At 35.3% G+C, this 19,971-nt stretch overlaps 1 protein-coding gene across 3 annotated transcripts in view; it reads left to right on the top strand.

The window, feature by feature from the left end:
• Positions 1–19,971, top strand: part of TAF2 (TATA-box binding protein associated factor 2) — a 58,638-nt gene that overhangs the window by 19,039 nt on the left and 19,628 nt on the right. For all 3 annotated transcript variants that reach the window (XM_041407552.1, XM_041407553.1, XM_041407551.1), the window contains exons 11-20: positions 2,505–2,640; positions 3,675–3,829; positions 6,034–6,148; positions 6,249–6,358; positions 7,033–7,098; positions 9,022–9,274; positions 12,705–12,845; positions 14,211–14,321; positions 15,590–15,783; positions 16,347–16,486. In XM_041407552.1, coding sequence (XP_041263486.1) covers positions 2,505–2,640; positions 3,675–3,829; positions 6,034–6,148; positions 6,249–6,358; positions 7,033–7,098; positions 9,022–9,274; positions 12,705–12,845; positions 14,211–14,321; positions 15,590–15,783; positions 16,347–16,486 — 1,421 coding nt within the window. The remainder of the gene's footprint in view (positions 1–2,504; positions 2,641–3,674; positions 3,830–6,033; positions 6,149–6,248; positions 6,359–7,032; positions 7,099–9,021; positions 9,275–12,704; positions 12,846–14,210; positions 14,322–15,589; positions 15,784–16,346; positions 16,487–19,971) is intronic.

Below are 19,971 nucleotides of genomic sequence, written 5' to 3'. Positions count from 1 at the left end.
GATAATTTTACTAGTTTCACTATATTTATTCTAGAATTGGACACAAATAATTGACAAAATTGTGTCCTAATGCTCTTAAAGGTGTGTTTTCTTGCTGTGATATATTGTTGGAAACTGTTTCTACAGTTATTTTACTACTTCATTGTATTACAGCTTGTTAATAATAACCACAGCACCACTTAAGTATAAATTACAACTTGCTGTTCTTTGTAGATTGCAGAGTTCCCTGGTATGTAAATTATGGATATGTTCCTGACTCTGAGAGATAATTTGTATTGAAGAAAAGTATTTTCATAATGGGGCCTAGAACATTTTTCTCCAGTATATTCTATGCATTTAATTTCTTTGTTCTGCTTGTTATGATGCAGTTTCCTGGCAAATGTATTTGCAGCACAGCAGTTCCAATTAATAATATGAAGAAAATTTGTGTTAAGTAATAATCTCATTTTTCAGCTAAATTAGAAGTAAAATATCATAATAAGTCATCTAGGGAAAACAAAAAAAAAAAAAAAAAAAACAAAGACCCAGCTTCCTTCAGACACACAAATTAATTTGTGTGCAAAACAGAGGTCTCAGATTCTTCCTGTTTATGTCTGGTGTAGCACAAACACTGCACTCCAGAGTGCTTATTCTAAAAGACAAAATCCCAGAGCCTGGGAAAATGAAGGAAAGAAAACTGCAGATTAACTGCCATGTGGATGAAAGCTTCAGAACAAAGCCTTGTGTGTAACCTTTTCATTTCATGTCCTCCTCTCTCAGACTGTGGTTCTCTTCAGCCTTTGATTGTGCTGGTACCACCCTACTGTAAAAATGTAAAACTTGTAGAAATATATATAGTTATATTTGGTATGGAAGAAACTTACTAACCAGGTTATAATGAATGGCTGGACTGTGTTCAGGAGCACGAGCATTATAAAGTTCTGTGGAAAATCTGCTTCACTATCTACTTCGACAGAGGCTCTAGGTCCATACTAGTAATTTTAACACTGTTTTGGTGGCAGTTCAAGAAAATCTGTGCAATTATAGTGATTGAAGGAAAATATAATCTGAAGAAATCTATTAATATTGAGTGAACTACAAGATGTAACTGTCAAATGCAAACTTGTCTAAGTTTGTTTTGCAGTTAAATAATGCAACCAGTACCAAAATCAATCAACACTTAGTAAATTTAAAAAGGGATCTTGGGATTGTGGGTACTGGCTTGGTTGTAATTTGCAAGAAAATAATTTTACAAAAGTCAATCAACTGTATAATTTGAAGCTGGATAAATAGTTCTTATTCTGAGACCAAACTATTATATAACGTCTGAGCCACAACCTCAGTTTCCTCCTTGAATTTCAGTTCTTTCATGGTTGCTAATCCTTCCCTAACTCAGAACAGAGAAATATCCAGAATAACAGGAGAATTGTGATAAGGGGAACTTCAGCAACTGCTTATCAACTATAAACAAGGAGTTAACCTACATACTTCTTTTTTCACAAAATTACTGTACCTAAGAAGGGTAATACTTGCTTAAATTTAGAAACACTTCTCTTTTTGTATCTTCTTAAGATGTTTGAACAGATACTCATGAGCAAAATCGAGGGGCTCTCCCAGTAAATAGAATGATGGAAAAGTTATTAAGGTATTGCAGCTACCTTGGTTCTTGCCATCTGAAATATTAAGGGCTGCAGACAAGGAGCTAAGTGCTGGTACTGTATTTCTAGAGCACTTGCTAGTGAACCTCAGCAAACCTGGTTTCTTCAGATGTGTGTTACTCAGTCATGAAAAACTCAGATGTCCTGTGAAAAATACTAAAAGAAGAAACATAGCAAAGCAACATACAGTTGCCACAGACTTGGTTCATCAAGAAAATGAAGTCAGACTATTAATGATTTCTTCTTCTCAAATAAGAGTCTCCTTAAAAGGAGGCAAAAAAGTCTTATTCTTCTCAAAGATTAAATATTAACTGCCTAGTCTTCTTTGACATGTTATCTGGTTTAGAAGATACCAAGTTTGCCAAAATATTGAAAGATAAAGTTGCTAACTAAAATAAAAGGAAACGAATTTCTTAGGCCCATCACATGAAAGTGTTCTGTGAATTGTAAATCTCCTACTTTTCTTGAACTGCAACAATTATTTATTTAAATACAAAAGTTTTACTATATACAGTGACACTTAAATGGAAGTGGAACAGGAAAACTGCAGATTGATGAGTAATTTCCAGACTCAGTCACTGGTTCCCTGCTCAACGTGCTGGTGCTTCCACTGTCTCTACAGCACTACACAGCAGCTATCATATGCCTTTAATCTCTCTACAGTATATGCTGTATGCTAGGTGCATACACCCTTGTCACCTCTCTGGACAAGTGAGTGGTCATTTTAAGTGTGCCATGGTTTGTAACTATGGCAGCACAAGAAAACCTAAATAATTGTTGGTGCAGCTCTGAGCTTGGTTGCTGGGGTACATTTTAAGTTTCAATAAAATGCTAAATAGATGGTTTTTTTGATTTTTTTTTTTTCAGCCCTGCTTCACATTTACATTTTTCTATCAAACACCCTCATACACTGTCCTGGGAATATTACACTATGTTCCAATGTAAAGCACATCTTGTTATGAGACTGATTGAGAACAGAATTAGCATGGAGTTCATGTTACAGGTAGGTATTTGGATGATTATGTGGAATATAAAAACTCCTTGTCTTCAGTTGCATTTCTGTTCATGAAATAGAGTTCAGAGAAGAAGAGAACAGCTCATCATAGGATTCCATTTGTAGTTTCAATTTTAGCAGGGCTGCACAAACATTTGGTCATTTGTGTTAGGATGAGGTTAACTGTTATTCTCATGCATAACTTAGAATACTTTTTATATGCTGCATATTCTCTTTAATCTTAAGGTGTTTAATTGGTTTGGGTTACTTTGATTTGTTGTTAACACTGAGAGCGTGTTTTCCTGTCCCTGACTGGTGTTGCTGTAGCTAATATAATGAAATTCTAAATAATGAGGATCCAGCTCTCTCATTATATAAAGTTTTCAGTGCTAGATGAAACTTAGATGCTTGTATTAGAAGAAGCATTTGAATAGAAGATTGTAATTTTATTTTGAAATACTGAACTTCTGCAGAACTGCAGTTTCTCTTCTTCACTAATTATCTTTTGTGACATACCTTAGAAAGAATAGGGTGCTACAAATAAACAGTTAAAAAATGAGTGATGTTTTCATATCAGCTTCAGGTTTTTGGGGGATTGGGGGTTTTTGCCTTGGTTTGAGGTTATTTTTAAGGAAAATATATGTTATTTTAAGGAAAATATATATTGTACTAGAGCAATTTTAGGTGGTGGTCAGGTTGAAAATACTGCAGAGAATCTCATGAATGTTTAATTTCTGAAAAAGAAGATAGAGTCAGTGATTTCTTTTACTGTAGATAATTTTTGAAAGTTGATGATCTTTTAATGGATTTTGTATGTGCATATGTATGTGTAACTTGGAAGATCATGCATTTGGACTGAAAATTTCTGATATGGTCAAGCAAATAATTTCCCATAAAATCTTTATTTTGAAAACTTTTTTTTTAAAGCCAGTTATCACAAGGTGGGTTTATTGGTCTTTAGTTGCAATTCAACAGAAACTAAACAGAAAAGCTTATTTCATATATAAATATTTAGGGAAAGTAATAACTTTTTATCATTTTAGGTTTTCAACAAGTTGTTGAGTCTGGCCAGTACTGCTTCATCTCAGAAGTTCCAGTCGCACATGTGGAGTCAGATGTTGGTTTCCACATCTGGGTTTTTGAAATCTATCTCAAATGTCTCAGGCAAAGACATCCAACCTTTAATAAAGCAGTGGGTGTATCCTTTATATTCTTGGTCTGGATTATTAATATGGAAAATGAATTTGGTTTTTTAATTGGCACTATAAAAAGAATGTCAAGAAGGCTACGAAATATCATTGCATAAAACAATTAAGTACTTTATTCTGTGAATTAGATAGATATGTGAGCCACAAGTTCACAATCTTTTCATAGTCCTTTGAACTATACTGGCTTTTTTGCATGTTCTTTACTAAAAGGGATTTCATTATTTTAAGTTTTCCTTTGAAAGAAGCACAGGAACTCTGCTGCAATTTAAGGCCAAATTATACTAAAAGGATTCCAGAGGACACTGCCCATAGAAATATGCTGAACTGGGACATGGAAAATGCTATAGTCTGGTGCATTTTAGTATGTGATTTCCAGTAAACCACCATTAAATAAGTAACCTAAAGCACAGATTATTAGTTTACAATATACTTTAGTAGCTTGGTAGGTTGTGTTAATAGCACAGTTTCAGGTAAAATATACCTCTGTGTGCTGATTCTTCAAATTTAAGTGATATTAGTCAAGAAACAGGGTTTCTTGTTTTGAATTGATACGGAGGGAAATTTGAAGTGGCTCCATTTAGCATGTTTCATTGTTAGTTTTATTTAATGTGACTCCAGGCTAGAATTGTACGTGACTGCAGCAAAAACATACCTTACTGTTGTAACAGACAACACAAGAAGGTATTTGTTTGAGCTGCCTTAACAATGTTCATGCATCTCAATATCTTAACTAAAAAGCACTGTATAAATAGTATTTGTAGAGTAATTTGAGAGATTAGTATTTTATTTGCATCAGAAGTGTTCATAAAGTATAAATACACATTATTCTAATTTACATACCTTGCTGTGCCAAGCACTTAAGAAAAATAGGAGTTCTGTATTCACACTGCAGTGACACCTAAATGTCAGCATTACTGTCTGAGCTGGGTGAATCTTAACTACATCTGTTCCATAAGGAAGAAAGAATTGTACTTCACACATTTGGGGATTATTTTCACCTTCTCCATACTTTGGCCCCAAGGTTGATCCTGGTAACTGTAACTTGTATTTAATCCTATGATTGCAACCTCCCTACCATGCTTCAAACACTGCTATTCCTGTGACAATGGATTTCCCACTTTGTAACATCACAGAAGGTCTTTATGTTGTTTGGGAGGAAATCTTACTGCTGCTAACTAGTGCTGTCTTATGCCATTAGCAAGGGCTGTGTTGATGCTGAGTGTAAACCTTGTGCTGGAAAACCACTAAAAATGTCTTAAACTGTACCTGATGACAAAGTCCCAGAGCTTCATGAAGGCAGCATCCGTGAACAGAACCAGTCTGAGGTACTTAGCCTAATGGCCAAATTTTGGGAGGAAAGTTAATAACCCCTGTACAAGAAGTGTTTTTGAATATGCAAGATCTTCCCTGAAATGCTGGGACAGGAAAGAACAGATTTTCCTCCTTTGCTTTTGTCTCATATTGTCAGAGACTTGTGAGAGTGTGCATTGAACTAAAATGCTTCAGTTTAGTGTTTTAGTTTACTACAAGTCAGGTGTAGTAATGGCTGTGATACAGAAATGAATGATGAAATTATTCACAAGAAAAGTTGTCTTGAAGAAATCATTGCCTGGGCAAAATTTTACAGTGAGATTGTTACTTTTTATCATTCGTATTGTATACTTTCCTGTGTGTGTGAACTCATGTACACACACATGTGAATGCTCACATGACCCAGTTTGGAAAACTTCAATAAAATAATGAGTTAAATGTAGTGTGGGTAGAAAACAGAAACTAATGTCTACATTTTCCCCTTAGTTTTATTTAACTAAAATACACAGTAAAACCATATTGAAATTACTGAAGTCTTACACAATTACTTTTTCTGAGAGCATGCCAAGGACATTGGATGTGGTGGAGTCCAGAATAGTTTTTCATTTCAAATGAATTTCTTCGTACTAGGTAGTTTTCATTTCATTTTGGTTTTTCTCCGTAAGAGACACGACTGGACATTAAAGAGCTATTTAAAGAAAAAAAATTTGAAGAATGTAAATCCCCAGAATTTCGTGAATGAACATGAGTGATTTCATTTCCAAATTTTCTTGGAATGGGAAATTCTAGGAATAAAGGAGGATAGAGCAAGCATTAAGTATTGAGAATTATGGGTTTTTATAACTATTGCATTGTGCACTAGAATTCCTATACTGCTTATTAGGGATCAGAGTGGAGTGGTAAAATTTTATGGTAGCTTTGCATTTAATAGAAAACGGAATGTATTGGAATTGGAAATAAAACAAGATTACACATCTCCTGGGACTCAGAAATATGTGGTAAGGTCCATTTTCCATATTTTACCTACATGTACAAGTGTGGTGTATACATTAATAAGCCTAAGTTTAATGTTAATAACAAAATCTTGTGAACTTGAAGGGTCCTCTTAAAGTGACAGTGCAAGAACTTGATGGCTCATTCAACCATACATTGCAGATTGAAGAAAACAGTCTTAAGCATGATATACCTTGCCATTCTAAAAGCAGAAGGTAAGAGCTAAAACACAAACTACAGGTATTTTTTGTGTGGATTTATGAAAACATGCAGGGCATTTGATGATAAATATATGCTGCTTCTTAATTCTACTAAATAAGATTAACCTGTGATGTAAGAGTGGAGAATTTCATACTGTTTAAGGACAGCAAGAAGCCTTACACAGCTCTTAATTATAAGTAATTTTGTGGAAGTTTTATGAAGACCTAATTTATGTAGAATAAGTTGAATGACGACTCTAATTAATCAAATTATTCAAAATGCTTTTGAATGGGAATCACAAATTAGAGGGAAGACAAATGTAGGCCGGAGGAGTGCCTCAAGTGAAGAGAGTGCTGGGGCTGTTAGGTAAACCTAAGGAATAAGAAAAGTGACATACTTCCCACATAGAGTCTCTCCATCTTCTAATGCATTTTAATAGTTACTTTGAATTCTACTTCTCAAACTTCTATGTTTATGTATAATTGTAAAAATAGTGGGAGTAAAATTATAGAAATGGATACATAGCTCAAATTTGTGAATATTTTTTGCTGGAGAGAGCATTATGCTTTTGTGTGGTGAAATGCACAGAGCACTTTTGCAGTTTTAAATTCATTTATAGGCATTTATTTGCCAGTCTGGTAAGTAATACTTTTTATACTTCTTTTTTTTTTTTTTTTTCTCTCAATAGAAATAAGAAGAAAAAGATTCCACTGATGAATGGAGAAGAGGTGGACATGGATCTTTCTGCTATGGAGTAAGTTGGCTTGTTGGAGTTTTTCAGTGTGAGTCTGAGCCATCTTCCCCTTGTCTAAAGCATGCTGTTTTGAAGATTGGATAATAAAGTTGTACTTTATTATATGACTGACAGCTTTCAAGACTATCCCACATTTCTCTGTCTTTGCTGAAACTTTTCTGCTGTAGCTGGGGAAATGCTGGTGAAGTGTAAAAAGGATGTGTTAACCAATATAATCAGATTTTATAAGAAATCTTGGGCATGATATGGTGATAATAAATTGCTTGATTCTAACACATTTCTGATGATGCCTTTCAGCTGACTTCATAGGTAAAATGTAAACAAGAATTTGTTTGAAACAAAGTGAGAGCAATTTTTCTTGGATCTTGATGCAGACCATTTAACTGCCAGTAATACAGACAGGTTCCCGAAATCTGTAATTATGAAAGAATTCCTCTAGATTAAAATAATTATGAAGTGCTTCCTACTGAAATCCACACTGACATTAATTTCAGTTGGAACTGTTAAGCTCTTTGGAAGCAAATTGTTGCTCATTGTAAATACCTGCCTTACCCTCCTTGACTTGGAGCCAGCAGTACCCTCAGAGACAGGGGAGGTGTTGGCACCTGGTTTTCTGGCTGAGGGAAGTAAATAATCTGCTCCTGAAAGCCAGTGGTGTCTCTCTGAGGAAGGGTAGTTTGCTTGTCATCTTAAAAGTGTTGCAGATTCTCATAAATTTAACCTCATCTAATACATGATGAGAAAAAAATTTGTAAGACCTATTTACATTGAGCAAGTCATTGCTGTAATTTCCATATGACAGTAGATATATAAATAGTTTAATTGTATTGGAGATAAGTACCCTAAATATTTGTGACTGTTTTTTGATCATTTATGGAGGAGTCCCTGCTGCGTTACCCTGAGCTGAGACTTCAGTGATCTTAGAATGGCCTTTGAACTGGGATAGGATTTTATATGAGACACTTGCATTTTACCTGATAACCTGATCTGTGGCGTGGTCATTCTGCTGTCCAGTTTGGGCTCCTCTGCTCCAAGCATGTATGATGGATAATACACATTCTATTTTCTAAATCTTGTGTATACACTCTTTTACTGTTGTTTCTTCTCTAGCTACTAACTTGGAAGGAATTCTGGATTTTCTACAAACATATACAGAAATATACATCATATTTACAATTATGCTTTTTTCAGCAGTCCAGACTCTCTCCTAATACCTTGTTGGTATTTTGATTTTGTGATTTTTATATGGAAAAATGAGTAAGAAAATGTATTGCATAATTTGTGCTGGTTGCTCCTATAAATCACTTCTGCAGTCATGGTGCCATGTGAATAATAACATATAAAATGTGTGTTTGGATGAAATACAACTGAGTCATTTTATCTGGGGGATAACTTTAATCCTGATTTTTATAAAAATTTTCTTGGTTACCCTTGTCAACTTTCAACATCATAGTGTATGAGGGGTTGTAAAGGAGTTTCACATCTATTGATTTTACAAAAGTGTATTTACCATCAGATATTCTTTCTTGGATTATTTGGTTTTGGTAGTCTTAACCTTTAGAAGGTAATAAAGTGCTTATCAGTTATGAAAATTGTAGCATCCAAGCAAATAGAATTAAATATACTGGGATCATACAGTAGTTTACCATATACAAAGATCTGTAGGTTAAAAATACTAAACCACTGTATTCATTTTGATGTATTAGAGCTTTGGACAGATTGCTCTGGGAAGCTATCAAATTGCCATCCTAGAAGCAGGAGATTGGAGCAGGAGACTTTCAAAAGTTCTCTCTAACCTGTGTTTTGTTATGGTTCTCTGAATTTAAATAGTTTACAAATAACTCATGACAAGTTAGACTATCTTTAGAATTTCTATAGTCTTGAAGTTTTGTAAGCTGTTAATGTTTTTTATGTCTGTCTTAGTGCTGATTCCCCCTTGCTCTGGATAAGAATAGATCCTGATATGTCAGTACTGAGGAAGGTGGAATTTGAACAGTCTGATTTCATGTGGCAGTATCAGCTGAGATATGAGAGAGATGTGGTGGCACAAGAAGAAGCCATTCTGGCACTGGAGAAGTTCCCTACTCCGGCATCCCGGCTTGCGCTGACTGACATCCTGGAGCAGGAGCAATGCTTCTACCGGGTCAGAATGCTGGCCTGCTTCTGCCTTGCAAAGGTGAGGTTCTGTGCATGGGAGTAAGGGAGGAAATCCACTAGAGTTTATAAATGGCTGGAAATGGGTCAAAACTCATCACAGTTACTAAACTGGCTTGAGATTTAGCTTCTTAAATGGATTTGCCAAGTATTTTTAACATGACTGATTTGAAAGGAAAGTTGTATTATTTTAGTCTGTAAATGGAGACTGCAGAAGGCTTTCATAATTGTCAAAATTGAGATGTCAGACATGAAAACCACAAGGGATTTTTCCAGATTTCATTAAGTAGCAGAAATAAAAGACTTTTGTTTCATTTTTTATTTTCAGAACCAAAGTATATTTTTTATTATTTTAGTGGGAAGTTCCTTGGCCAGTCTGTTGAGAATTCTGAAGTGCTGAAATTCATCTTTTCCTAATTGACCTTCAGATTGCTGCTCTATGTCATTTCAGATTGAATAGGGTCACAAAATAAACATAAAGTTGGTATACAATTAAATATTAAAAAGCCAAATAATTGCCTTGAAAATGGAGAAAATTTTTTTCTTGCACATTAAATTAGCATTAAGAATGAAAATTAGTAAACCCCTAATTTTATAACAAGTGAGTGGAGACACAGAAAAACAAGCATTTTTAAAATGGTGTATTGGGGACTTTTATGCACATGCAGACATATTTATTGACAATTTATAGAGTTCAGATTATTGACATATAGCTTGTTTTCTGCTGTGTACCTGTTGGGAATAATTTGGTTCCTGTACAGAAATAAAGCCTTCAGCCATATTTTGAAAATCAAAATTGCAGTGTTTTTGACAAAGCATTTTAATATTATGAAACACTGATATGAAACTGCCAGTGTATGTTCTAGTATTGGTGCTGCCAGTATCTGACTTAAAATATGCACTTTATATAACAAATCCACTTGGAATATTTAATAGTATATATCCCACAGGTAAATATTAAAAGAGCAGTTGTTGCAACATTTAAATGCTATAGTTTTTTCTATCTTTAACTTCTTAGGCAGTTGGGCTGCAGACAATCATTGCTGGTTTTGTTTAGTTGTAATTGTATGGAAAATCTTGGGTCTCTGCATAAGGTGGTTGACTTGCAGAAAAGAAGATAGGGCAAGCAAAAACTATGGCTGTGACATTAAATCAAGGTGAAGGAGCATGGCAGAACAAAGTTGTAGATATATTTATGTAAGTTACCTGGGAGGAAAGTGTAATACATCCTTTTACTGATTCCAACATCAGGACATTAATAAGAATGACTTCCTGTTTTTGTTGAGTTTAATTTTCTCAGGTTGTAAATATTCAGGATTTGTATTCTTTGTTGAAAAAATCGAAATCCCTCTTGATTATTCAGGATGAGGGTTCTTTTTTGTTTATTTACAATTTCTAGCTGGGTTGCAGTTACTTTTGCCAAATATTCTCAGTGTACTCATGTTGATACAGAGAAATTATATGTAACAATGCAATTGTCAAACTGAATTTGCTGTACTTTCTTGGTATATACCTCATTGTAAAAAAGGACTTCAGTCTCTCAGCAGTGAAGTATCCAGGTGACATATTAAATCCCCATTGATAAATTAAGGATATGTGTCAACATGTGTGTGCACACACACAGAGTCTCATTCCTGAGTCCTTCAGGACAAATAACAAATAGAGACAGGAGAAGATAATGTCACAATCTTAATTCCTGAGGGTACATAGGCTGATTTCCCAGTTCAGATCCATTGCAAAGTAGGTGGTGTGTTATAAACTTTGCAACAGGAACACTGCCATCACAAACTTCTCCCTCCCAAGCATTGAGGAGTTTCATAGATGCACATGAGAGTTAAACTGAGTCAACATTTTTATGCTGTACTGAATTGAATGATGCAGAAATGGAGTGTACCTCCTGCCTTTTTAAGTAGAAATAATGCAACAAGGTAATTTGTGCCACTGTATGGGGAATGTGCAGTTACATTTAGTTCAGAATGTGTAATGTCTCAGTAGACTAAGTAGAAAAATCAGGTTCTGTCAGTAAAGAGAAAATCAAACGGGTCACAACACATGATAAGACAAAAAAAATACTGAAAATATGATGGTTTAACTACTATTGATTTTAATTGAAAATAGTTGTTCGTCTACAGACTTTGTGAAATTAAATGCTTACAATATGAAATTAATATTTAAAAATTTACACCCTGATATTAATGGAATAGTGACTATCTTGTACACATAATACACTTGGATATTTTGGGGATTGAGTTTTACTGGACACTGCTACATAAATTTAATATTTATAGTTTTAAATTCTTTATTGTGGTTTCTAAGCAATCTTTGGGATTAATCTTCCTCTGCAGGAAGAGTACTGTAGCTTTTAGAAAAAGCTGTACCTGCATCTTTATTTTAAACACTTCAGTTATTGCAAGGGGAAGATCAATTGCAGTATTTTCTCTCTTTAACTTTCCTTTGAAGCCTGACTTAGGTGGAAACATGGTTTTTAGTGATAAAGCAAGCACTACACTTCTCCAAAAGCAGTGGTAAAGTGGATTCCTGTACGTGTTCAGATAGCCTCTTGCTTTTTCTTCACTTATTGCATATGTAATAGCCTTTGAAACAAGCTACCTAATTTAGAAGGAAATCATCAAATTCAGATTTTCCTTTGTAAGAACAGATTTTTCCTTAGTTTGTGGTGGGTCTGTAACAATGGGAATCCCTGCTACATTGTAGGGTGCATTGGTCCCATTTGTTTGTGTGCACACACACATCAGGCAGATTAACCATCAGCAGGCACAGCTGTTCTTGTCTGCAGGCTTTCAGTGCTTCTTACAGCAAATATATGAAACCCAGGATGCTGGGAAGGCACAAAAAGCAGTTTTGTCTTTGTGGAACCTTAACTGTCTTACACCAAAGCAGACTATAGCAGTAAATTGTTCTCAGTGCATAGTCTTCAATAAATGACAATTAAAGTTAGAGGGAGCTGCCTTGTCTTTAACTTTAGGGGTGGTCTTTTATTCTTAGGGTGGCTGAGGCCTGTTTATAGTCTAGGCTGAGGTTACTGGCAGGGTAAATTTGGGAAGTTGGTATTGCAAAATCCCCTTCCATCACTGGCTTCCGTAGAGTCAGAGAACTTGGCTTAGTAAACACAGAATATTCATCTAAGATATATAAAAGAGAAAATAATTAAGAACAGAAGTTTATCATGGAAGGATAGTTAGTTGCAGATGTCTTCCAAATGGAATAATTTCCATAAAACTTACCTTTAATGTAGATAAGATATATTGGGAATGACAGTGAAAACTTAGCTAATATAAGATAATACACTCATGAAAGTAAGTATCTATTTAAAGGAGAGAATGTTCTTGGCAATTACCCTTTTTGATGATGGGAAATGTGTATTTTTCTACAGCCAAACTAAACTTGCAGTGGTCATGTTAATATGATTTCCCTTCCCCCTGCTTATTCAGATTGCAAATTCCATGGTAAGTACGTGGACAGGACCACCAGCCATGAAGTCACTCTTTACCCGAATGTTTTGTTGTAAGACTTGTCCAAACATTGTGAAGACCAACAACTTCATGAACTTTCAGAGCTACTTTCTTCAAAAGGTAAAATTTATTTTTCTCAATGAATGTTTTAAAAGAATTGTCAAAAATACAAAAATGTTCCTACAATTGGGGGTTACAGTAATGTGGATAGCACAAATCTGATTTCCTCTTTAATAAAAATCAAAGTAACTGATTCTTTCCCATATGGCTTCCGTTTGTTCAATCTTATTAAAATTAATTAACAAATTCTTAGCTATTTTTTTCTGATTACCTGAAGTTAAATTAGCAGTTTCTTCAGAAGAATGGAGAATTATATATTATTATATAATTACTTGCAATTATTTGTGAGCTCATGCTTAGATAGGACTGTAAGGAGGATACTAATTTTATCTTTTAGGTGAATTCAGCAACTGCCTTTATTCTTTAATAGCTCTTATACCATACTGCAAGTGAAATCTTATAACTCTTAAATTGGTGGACATTTGTAGTTCAAGACATTGCATAATCCTTCTTATCCTCTTCTTTCTATTGTCAACATCACATATTGCCACTGTTTATTTTGGTGTTAGCACAGGTTTTTTTACTGTAACCTATGGTTGTTCATTGGATAACAAGGTTAATGACAATGTTTTTTTCTCAAGAATCACTTGACTGGGTGATTGAGTTCTTATTTCATAGATTTCATATTACTGATTTTATAGAATCAATTTTGTTTTTTGTAAATTTTGTTTTTTGTAAATTTTGATTTTTTCACTCTGTCCAAAACTGTTTCATTCTTCATATTATTCTTGGACCTTCTTTTTGTATTTTTCTGCTTTTTTTGTCATTGTTCATTCTTTGCCACTAAATGTTACATTTTTCTCCCTTTTTAATCCTGTGTGCCATGTTTGTAGCTCTAGAATAAAATTCTTAAATCTATGTTGAGTGGAGCCTAGAGATCTGGTTAGCTCATTCTAAAATAAATACCTAATCAGAATAACAGCTGTCTGGCTAATAATTCTTCAGGCTTCACTGACCCTGTTGGGTCTGTATGTCTCAATGAAAGTTGAAGCTTAGACATTGTGTTCACACAAAAACACTCAAATTCAGTGTCTATCTCAAAATAAGTTCCATCATCATTTTCTGTGTCTCATTATTTTTCATTTGATACCTTTTTGATAGTGTCTTGACTTGAGAATCTGTTTTTTGGATATACTTTTTTTTTAAATGTCTGTATTGTGACTAATTACTGAGCAATAACTACATATTTTATCTCAAAATTATACAGTACATGGTCTGACTTTCAAAAAAAGATGTAAATACATCTTTTCAGACACTTGCTATTGTAAATCTGTTGATTGCTGATTTTCAGGATGTACCTCTTTTCAGAATGTAACTATCATTTTAAAAATGTAAAGAGTGATATTAGTTAATTTTATTACACAGACTATGCCTGTTGCCATGGCCCTTCTGAGAGATGTTCACAACCTTTGTCCTAAGGAGGTTTTAATGTTTATTTTGGATTTGATCAAGTATAACGATAACAGGAAGAATAAGGTAAAGACAATGTTTATTTTAATCTCTTACTGATTTTTTTTTTGGTGAAAAAAGTTTTAGTTAGTACACTGCATGATGTTTGATGCCACTACTTCAAATACCTAGCTCAGAGTTGATAAAAAGGTGATGTGGTAAATGTTAGAGAATATTCTGTAGCTGACATTTCTATGGCAGCACTTTTTGGATGTTTCAAAGCTCTGTGTGCTTGTTTTTAATACTTGTCTTCATTTGCACACATACTTTTCTTGCTTTACTCTTTTTCTTTCAAAAGACCAAAGTGTTAGGAGAAAATGTAGCATGAGAAGTTCAGCACTGTTTTTTTGCTGTTTATTTCACCTTGAGAGGAGTATTTGAAAGAGCAAGGAAAGGAAATAATCTTTTTTAACACTATACAGGACTCTAGAATTCTGTGTTCTCAGTATCAGTTCTAGCTCACAGAACTGGATTGTCTTCATCTGGTTAAATAACAGGTGAACCATGGGTTTATGTTGTTCCATCACTAAACTGAACCATCTGAGTTGGAAATGTTGTCACCCCAAGTTCCTTCCCAAACAGACCACTTCTGAAAGATCATTAAATGACCTTTAAGATCCTGAAGTGATACAGAATTCCATCTCTGTAGCTAGGAGCCTAGCATAATCTTCCCAATTAAGTATCCAAAGTGAAGTGGAACCAGTCTAATGTGTCTAAAACTTAATTTTTTCTTGTGTGTAGAGCATATCCAGTAACAGACATGTGTGGCTTGTTACTGAAATAAGTTTGATTAATGGGGAGAGGTAGAGAGTTGGACACATGCATGCAAGTATCTGTAGTTACTGAAAGGGGTGACATGTGCTGACATCTCAGCCTCACGTTTCCACGTGTCCCTTCTTGAGTGACTAATACTCAAATCCAGTGCTTCTTTCTGCTTTTTGTAAATTTTATTTTTGTATGTTTTGCTGCTTACTAACACAATCAACAGATGCAAAAGACAGCATAATGGAAGGGGTGAAACTATGGCCCAGGTAAGAGGGGTGGATGAAGAAGTACGATTTTTTTTCACTAAGCAGAAGTGAGCTTATTAGTTCACTTCAGAAGTTCATGAAGTTGCTGGCTGGGTTACTGGTATGAATTTCAGAACCTTTTTTTTTTCCTGTTTTCCTTTCTTATGCAGTTTTACCCATGATCTTAATTTTAAGATCTGTTCTGTAACAGGGCTTAAGCATTTCTTAGCTTTGAAAGGATGTATATTGTTATATTTTCTTGTGTTAAATACTGGTTTTATGTAGTTTTCAGACAACTACTACCGTGCTGAGCTGATTGATGCCCTAGCCAACTCTGTGACTCCTGCAGTCAGTGTGAACAATGAAGTTCGAACACTGGATAACTTAAATCCTGATGTACGACTTATTCTTGAGGAAATTACACGTTTTCTGAATATGGAGAAGCTTCTTCCCAGTTACAGACATACTATCACAGTCAGGTGTGGTTTGATGACACTGCTTTTCTTGGGTTTTATGTACATTTCTGTAGTTAGCTTTTTCTGTAGTTAGCTTTTTTAGCTTGTATGTCTTAATCTTAAATGTCAAATTTCTTTCAAGTTTCAAAAGCTGATAATGCAAGTTTGTCTTGATTGCTTTACTTTTCAGCATTAATTTTTGTAAATGTAGACCTTTAGTAGCAGTCAGAATTTGATCATCCCGTGCCTCTTTAAGAAGAGCATTTATGAAAGTTTTGCCTTGTAACAGTAAGTGTAGGGCATGCAACCATCATCTGAGCTGTGATTTCTCTAAGTTATCATGGCTGTACTGAAACCAAGCAATGGATTTGACAGGGTGGAAAATTTTGTTTGTGTTTCTCCCTAATTCAGAGATAATAAGAGCTGTATGTTAATGCTGCGAAAGAAATTGTAACATATTAGACATGTTAATGCGGATAACATAATTCAGAAGATTTGCAGTGCTTGATTTGGAAGAAAGTAATTTTATTTTTCTTGGCTGGTATTCCATAAAGCTGATGTGTATTTTATTCTTCTACTGTTTCTAGCTGTTTAAAAGCTATTCGAGTGCTTCAGAAGAATGGTCATGTCCCAAGTGATCCTTCTCTCTTCAAGTCCTACGCAGAGTACGGGCACTTCGTGGATGTCCGGATAGCAGCGCTGGAGGCTGTTGTTGATTATACCAAAGGTACTTTTTCCCAAGTATTTTGACATTTTGTAACAATTCTCATACAACTGTAATGCTTACCTCATTAGTATTTCGTTCAAATAGTATCCACCAGAAGAGCTTATATGGTGACAGGTGTATTAATAAGAAATGGAGATTTCTATTATTGTTTTGTCCCAGCAAGTACAAGTGTTACAGAAGATGTACTGAGAATTGTTTCTCAGTGCTTTGCAGGTTGAATGTGATACCAATGTTTTGAAATAATGAGTGGCAGTAAGGGGATGTGGTAATTTGTCTTTAACACTTCAGTGACTTTGATTTAGTTGATTTCAGCCATAATTGCTAGTCAAAGTCATTGATTTTGCTTTACTTTCTTCCTAATATCTTAATTGTGCTTTTTGCATGCATCTTGTGGTTATAAACTTTGGAAACCTAGACTGTTCTAGAGATATTTTGGCTGATTCTGTTTTGCCATTCCTTATGCATAGCTTATGTTTGTGAGATGTTTAGTTTCTTTTAATATTACCTTTATCCTAGTTGACTGTTGCAGGTCCATGAAAAAAAAAATCCCGGAACAATTTCTTAGATGCTCTGTAGGTGATACTCAATCCTGACAGATTATTCATGGCAGTTAGAAATTGCAGCATCAGTGATTTGCATTACATAAAGTTAATTTAGTATTATAGTAATTTAGTATTATATTGTCCTGTTCATTTATTTGGGTTAGTCTTTCTTTCTTCAGCAGATTTGTAGTACTTTTGTGTTTGGAGGTTTATACCTTTCAAAGTGGCCAAATCCTTCAGTTCTTCCTCTGTAGCAGATGGGTGGATCTGGATTTCTAATTATTCTGTCTCAGATTTCATGGGTTTGTTTTGTTTCCAGGGTAAAGGAGAGTTTCCTTTGCTTATTACACAAATAATTGTTTTCTCCATTTTTTTAAGGGCTGTATTATTTTGACATTACTTCTGTCTCTGTATCCCGAGACTTCTCAAACTAGATAAGCAGTGGGAGGTTTAAAGGCAATTGGAATCTTTGAGTGGATACATTTGGTGAAACTCAGACATCCAGTAACAGACTGAAAGCAGGCTGTCATTCCAAACAGCTGATAACTGTGAGGGAAGCTGTGCACCCAGCAGGCTCCTTCCTGTAATCCACCAGACACTCTGTATCCTTAATCCACTGCACACAGAACACTTGGTGATCCTGTGAGTGATACACTGCTAGAATTCAGAACTGTGCTAGTGCTGTGTGTATCTCTCTCTGGTGGGCTAATTGCTTTTTTCCACCCTTCACAGAATGTTAGTGGAAATATTTGCTGGAAAATAGAAAGCTTACTCATCAGCTCTTTTCCTTTAGAACAATCTCCTCACTAATTCATCCCACCCTGTGGAAAGAAAAACTGATAGAAATAATATTTTCTCATTAAATTCTTGATGTTTTATGGATAGTATTTATGGTTAATAACTGGCTCAAATAAGAAAGAGTTTGTATTACAAAGTAATAAAATACATCTTTAAAACAGCTGATCACAAAAAGCAAGATAATAGAGTAAGTTGCTTGAAACCTACAGGAAGCTAAAACTTGAATGGTGAAAAGTAGTAGATTACTTGAAATCAGTGGCTGAGCTTAACAGTTTTTGACTGAGCTCACTGTGAGATCTGATAATGACAGACTAGAATACTGCTGTACCTAACTGCCTTGCCCCTTGCTAACAGCTTTCTTCTCTGATGCAGAGGTAGCAGATGCAAATAGCCATCTTCTATAAAGTCCCTACAGTTCACCACACAGCCTACTATCTAGCTGGTCATCAGTCATTTCTCAAATACAAGCTTCCAGCCCTCAGCACAGGAGCTCCTGCTCCTGCTGTAAGACTGGTGGGTTTTTGGTGGAGGAATGATCCAGAAACTCAGTGTGCCAACTGACTTCTTCCTCTAGCCATAGAGAAGTTAGCAGTGCTTGTCTTGCAGAGCCCTAAACCTGGCTTTGGAAGGAGAAACGATTGGCCATCTATTGCCAAGAGATCTGATTCTCGTTGTTCCCAGTTACCTGGTTTCCAGTTCACACTGGATGCAAACCAGCAGCTATCAAGTGCCTGTTGCTTGTGCCAAAGCTGGCTTTTAACAGTTCTTGTAAAGGAAGCTGACAGATTTTGTAATTTCCATAAAAAGGAAAGTCTCTGTTTTCTGGGTGGAACTTTCAGAGTAGGAATAACACTACTTTTTTTTTAGTTACTTGAAAAGAAATAATTTCTCCATGGAACTGAGTAACTTGTTTTCTTTGCCATTAATAGCAAGGGGTTTTTTGAGAAATGGTAACTTTTTAAAATGCTTGAGGCAGTATACAAGGGCTTGGACAGTTTATCTAAAGTGGATTGAAGTGAACAGAGTTTATTAACTTATTAAAGTTAACTTGTGAGAGCTATATTACTGTTAACAGTTACTTGCATGGAACAAGGCAGTTGCATACTTAGAAGAGATAACAAACAATTCTAAATAAATAACCATTATCAAATTTGATGAATGTTAATGTTCAGTGTCAAAGATGCTCTGCTGCAACTGAGAACTGAGACAACACTCCTTGCAATTTGAAAAAAAAATTGCAAGGGGATTTTGTTTCAGAAAGCAATCACATGCCTTTATATCTACCAGAAGTATGAAAATCTACACGTTGCTTTTTCCACAGCCTTCTCATAGACAAACTGGCAACCTACAGACAGGATGGGTGGTCAGTGCAGTGGGTAAGAATTCAGGTCATGGGCCACACTCATAGGGTGGTGATCAGTGGTTTTTACTCAGGCTGGCAGTCTGTCACAAATGGGTCCCCCAGGGAACATCTTCAGAAGTTATGTGGAGAGCAGCATTGAAAGCAGCCTCACCAGGTTTATTGATGAGAATGCTTGTGGCAAGGTGGACACATCAGAAAGGAGAGACATCTCACAGAGAGACTTGGGCAGGCTGGGAGAGCAGGAGAGCAAGAGCTGGATGAAGATAAACAAATGCGAGGTCCTGCATCTGGGACAACACACCCTTTGCTTGGCTTTATTTTCCAGTACAATCAGCCTAAAGGATTAATCTCCCAGACTTTTCATTTTCTAATTAAAAAGCATTTTAAAATCCCTTTTGTTAGTCAAAATAATTACAGTTTGTTAATGATTGTGACTTCGTGTTTGCAGTGTTGCAATTCTTTGCTGTGTGGTAATAAAGTACTATTTTTGTTACATGCAAAACAATTTTTGTTTGCAGTGTTCTAGCTGCCTTCTGTCACAAGCCAGGAAGAGCAGCTGTGCATTGAGCTGAGCACAGGAAGTCACTAATCCCTTGAAAGTATGTTCCTGCATAGTTTTTCAAAGATTTCTGGTTTTTAAGGCAAATATGAGATTGTAATTCTGATCTGTATGGATACAAATTTGCTCTGGCATCATCCAGAACTGTGTAGCCATGTTCTGAGCAGTGCACTGTGGGAGCTAATACATTCTGCTTCTAAACAGGGCTTAGTGGAGCCTCACA

This window comes from Onychostruthus taczanowskii, unplaced genomic scaffold, assembly GCF_017590055.1.
Source record: "Onychostruthus taczanowskii isolate IOZ18803 unplaced genomic scaffold, ASM1759005v1 scaffold27, whole genome shotgun sequence".
Classification (NCBI taxonomy): domain Eukaryota; kingdom Metazoa; phylum Chordata; class Aves; order Passeriformes; family Passeridae; genus Onychostruthus; species Onychostruthus taczanowskii.
The sequence above is the reverse complement of the archived record's forward strand: the minus strand, read 5'-3'. Positions and strand labels throughout refer to the sequence as shown.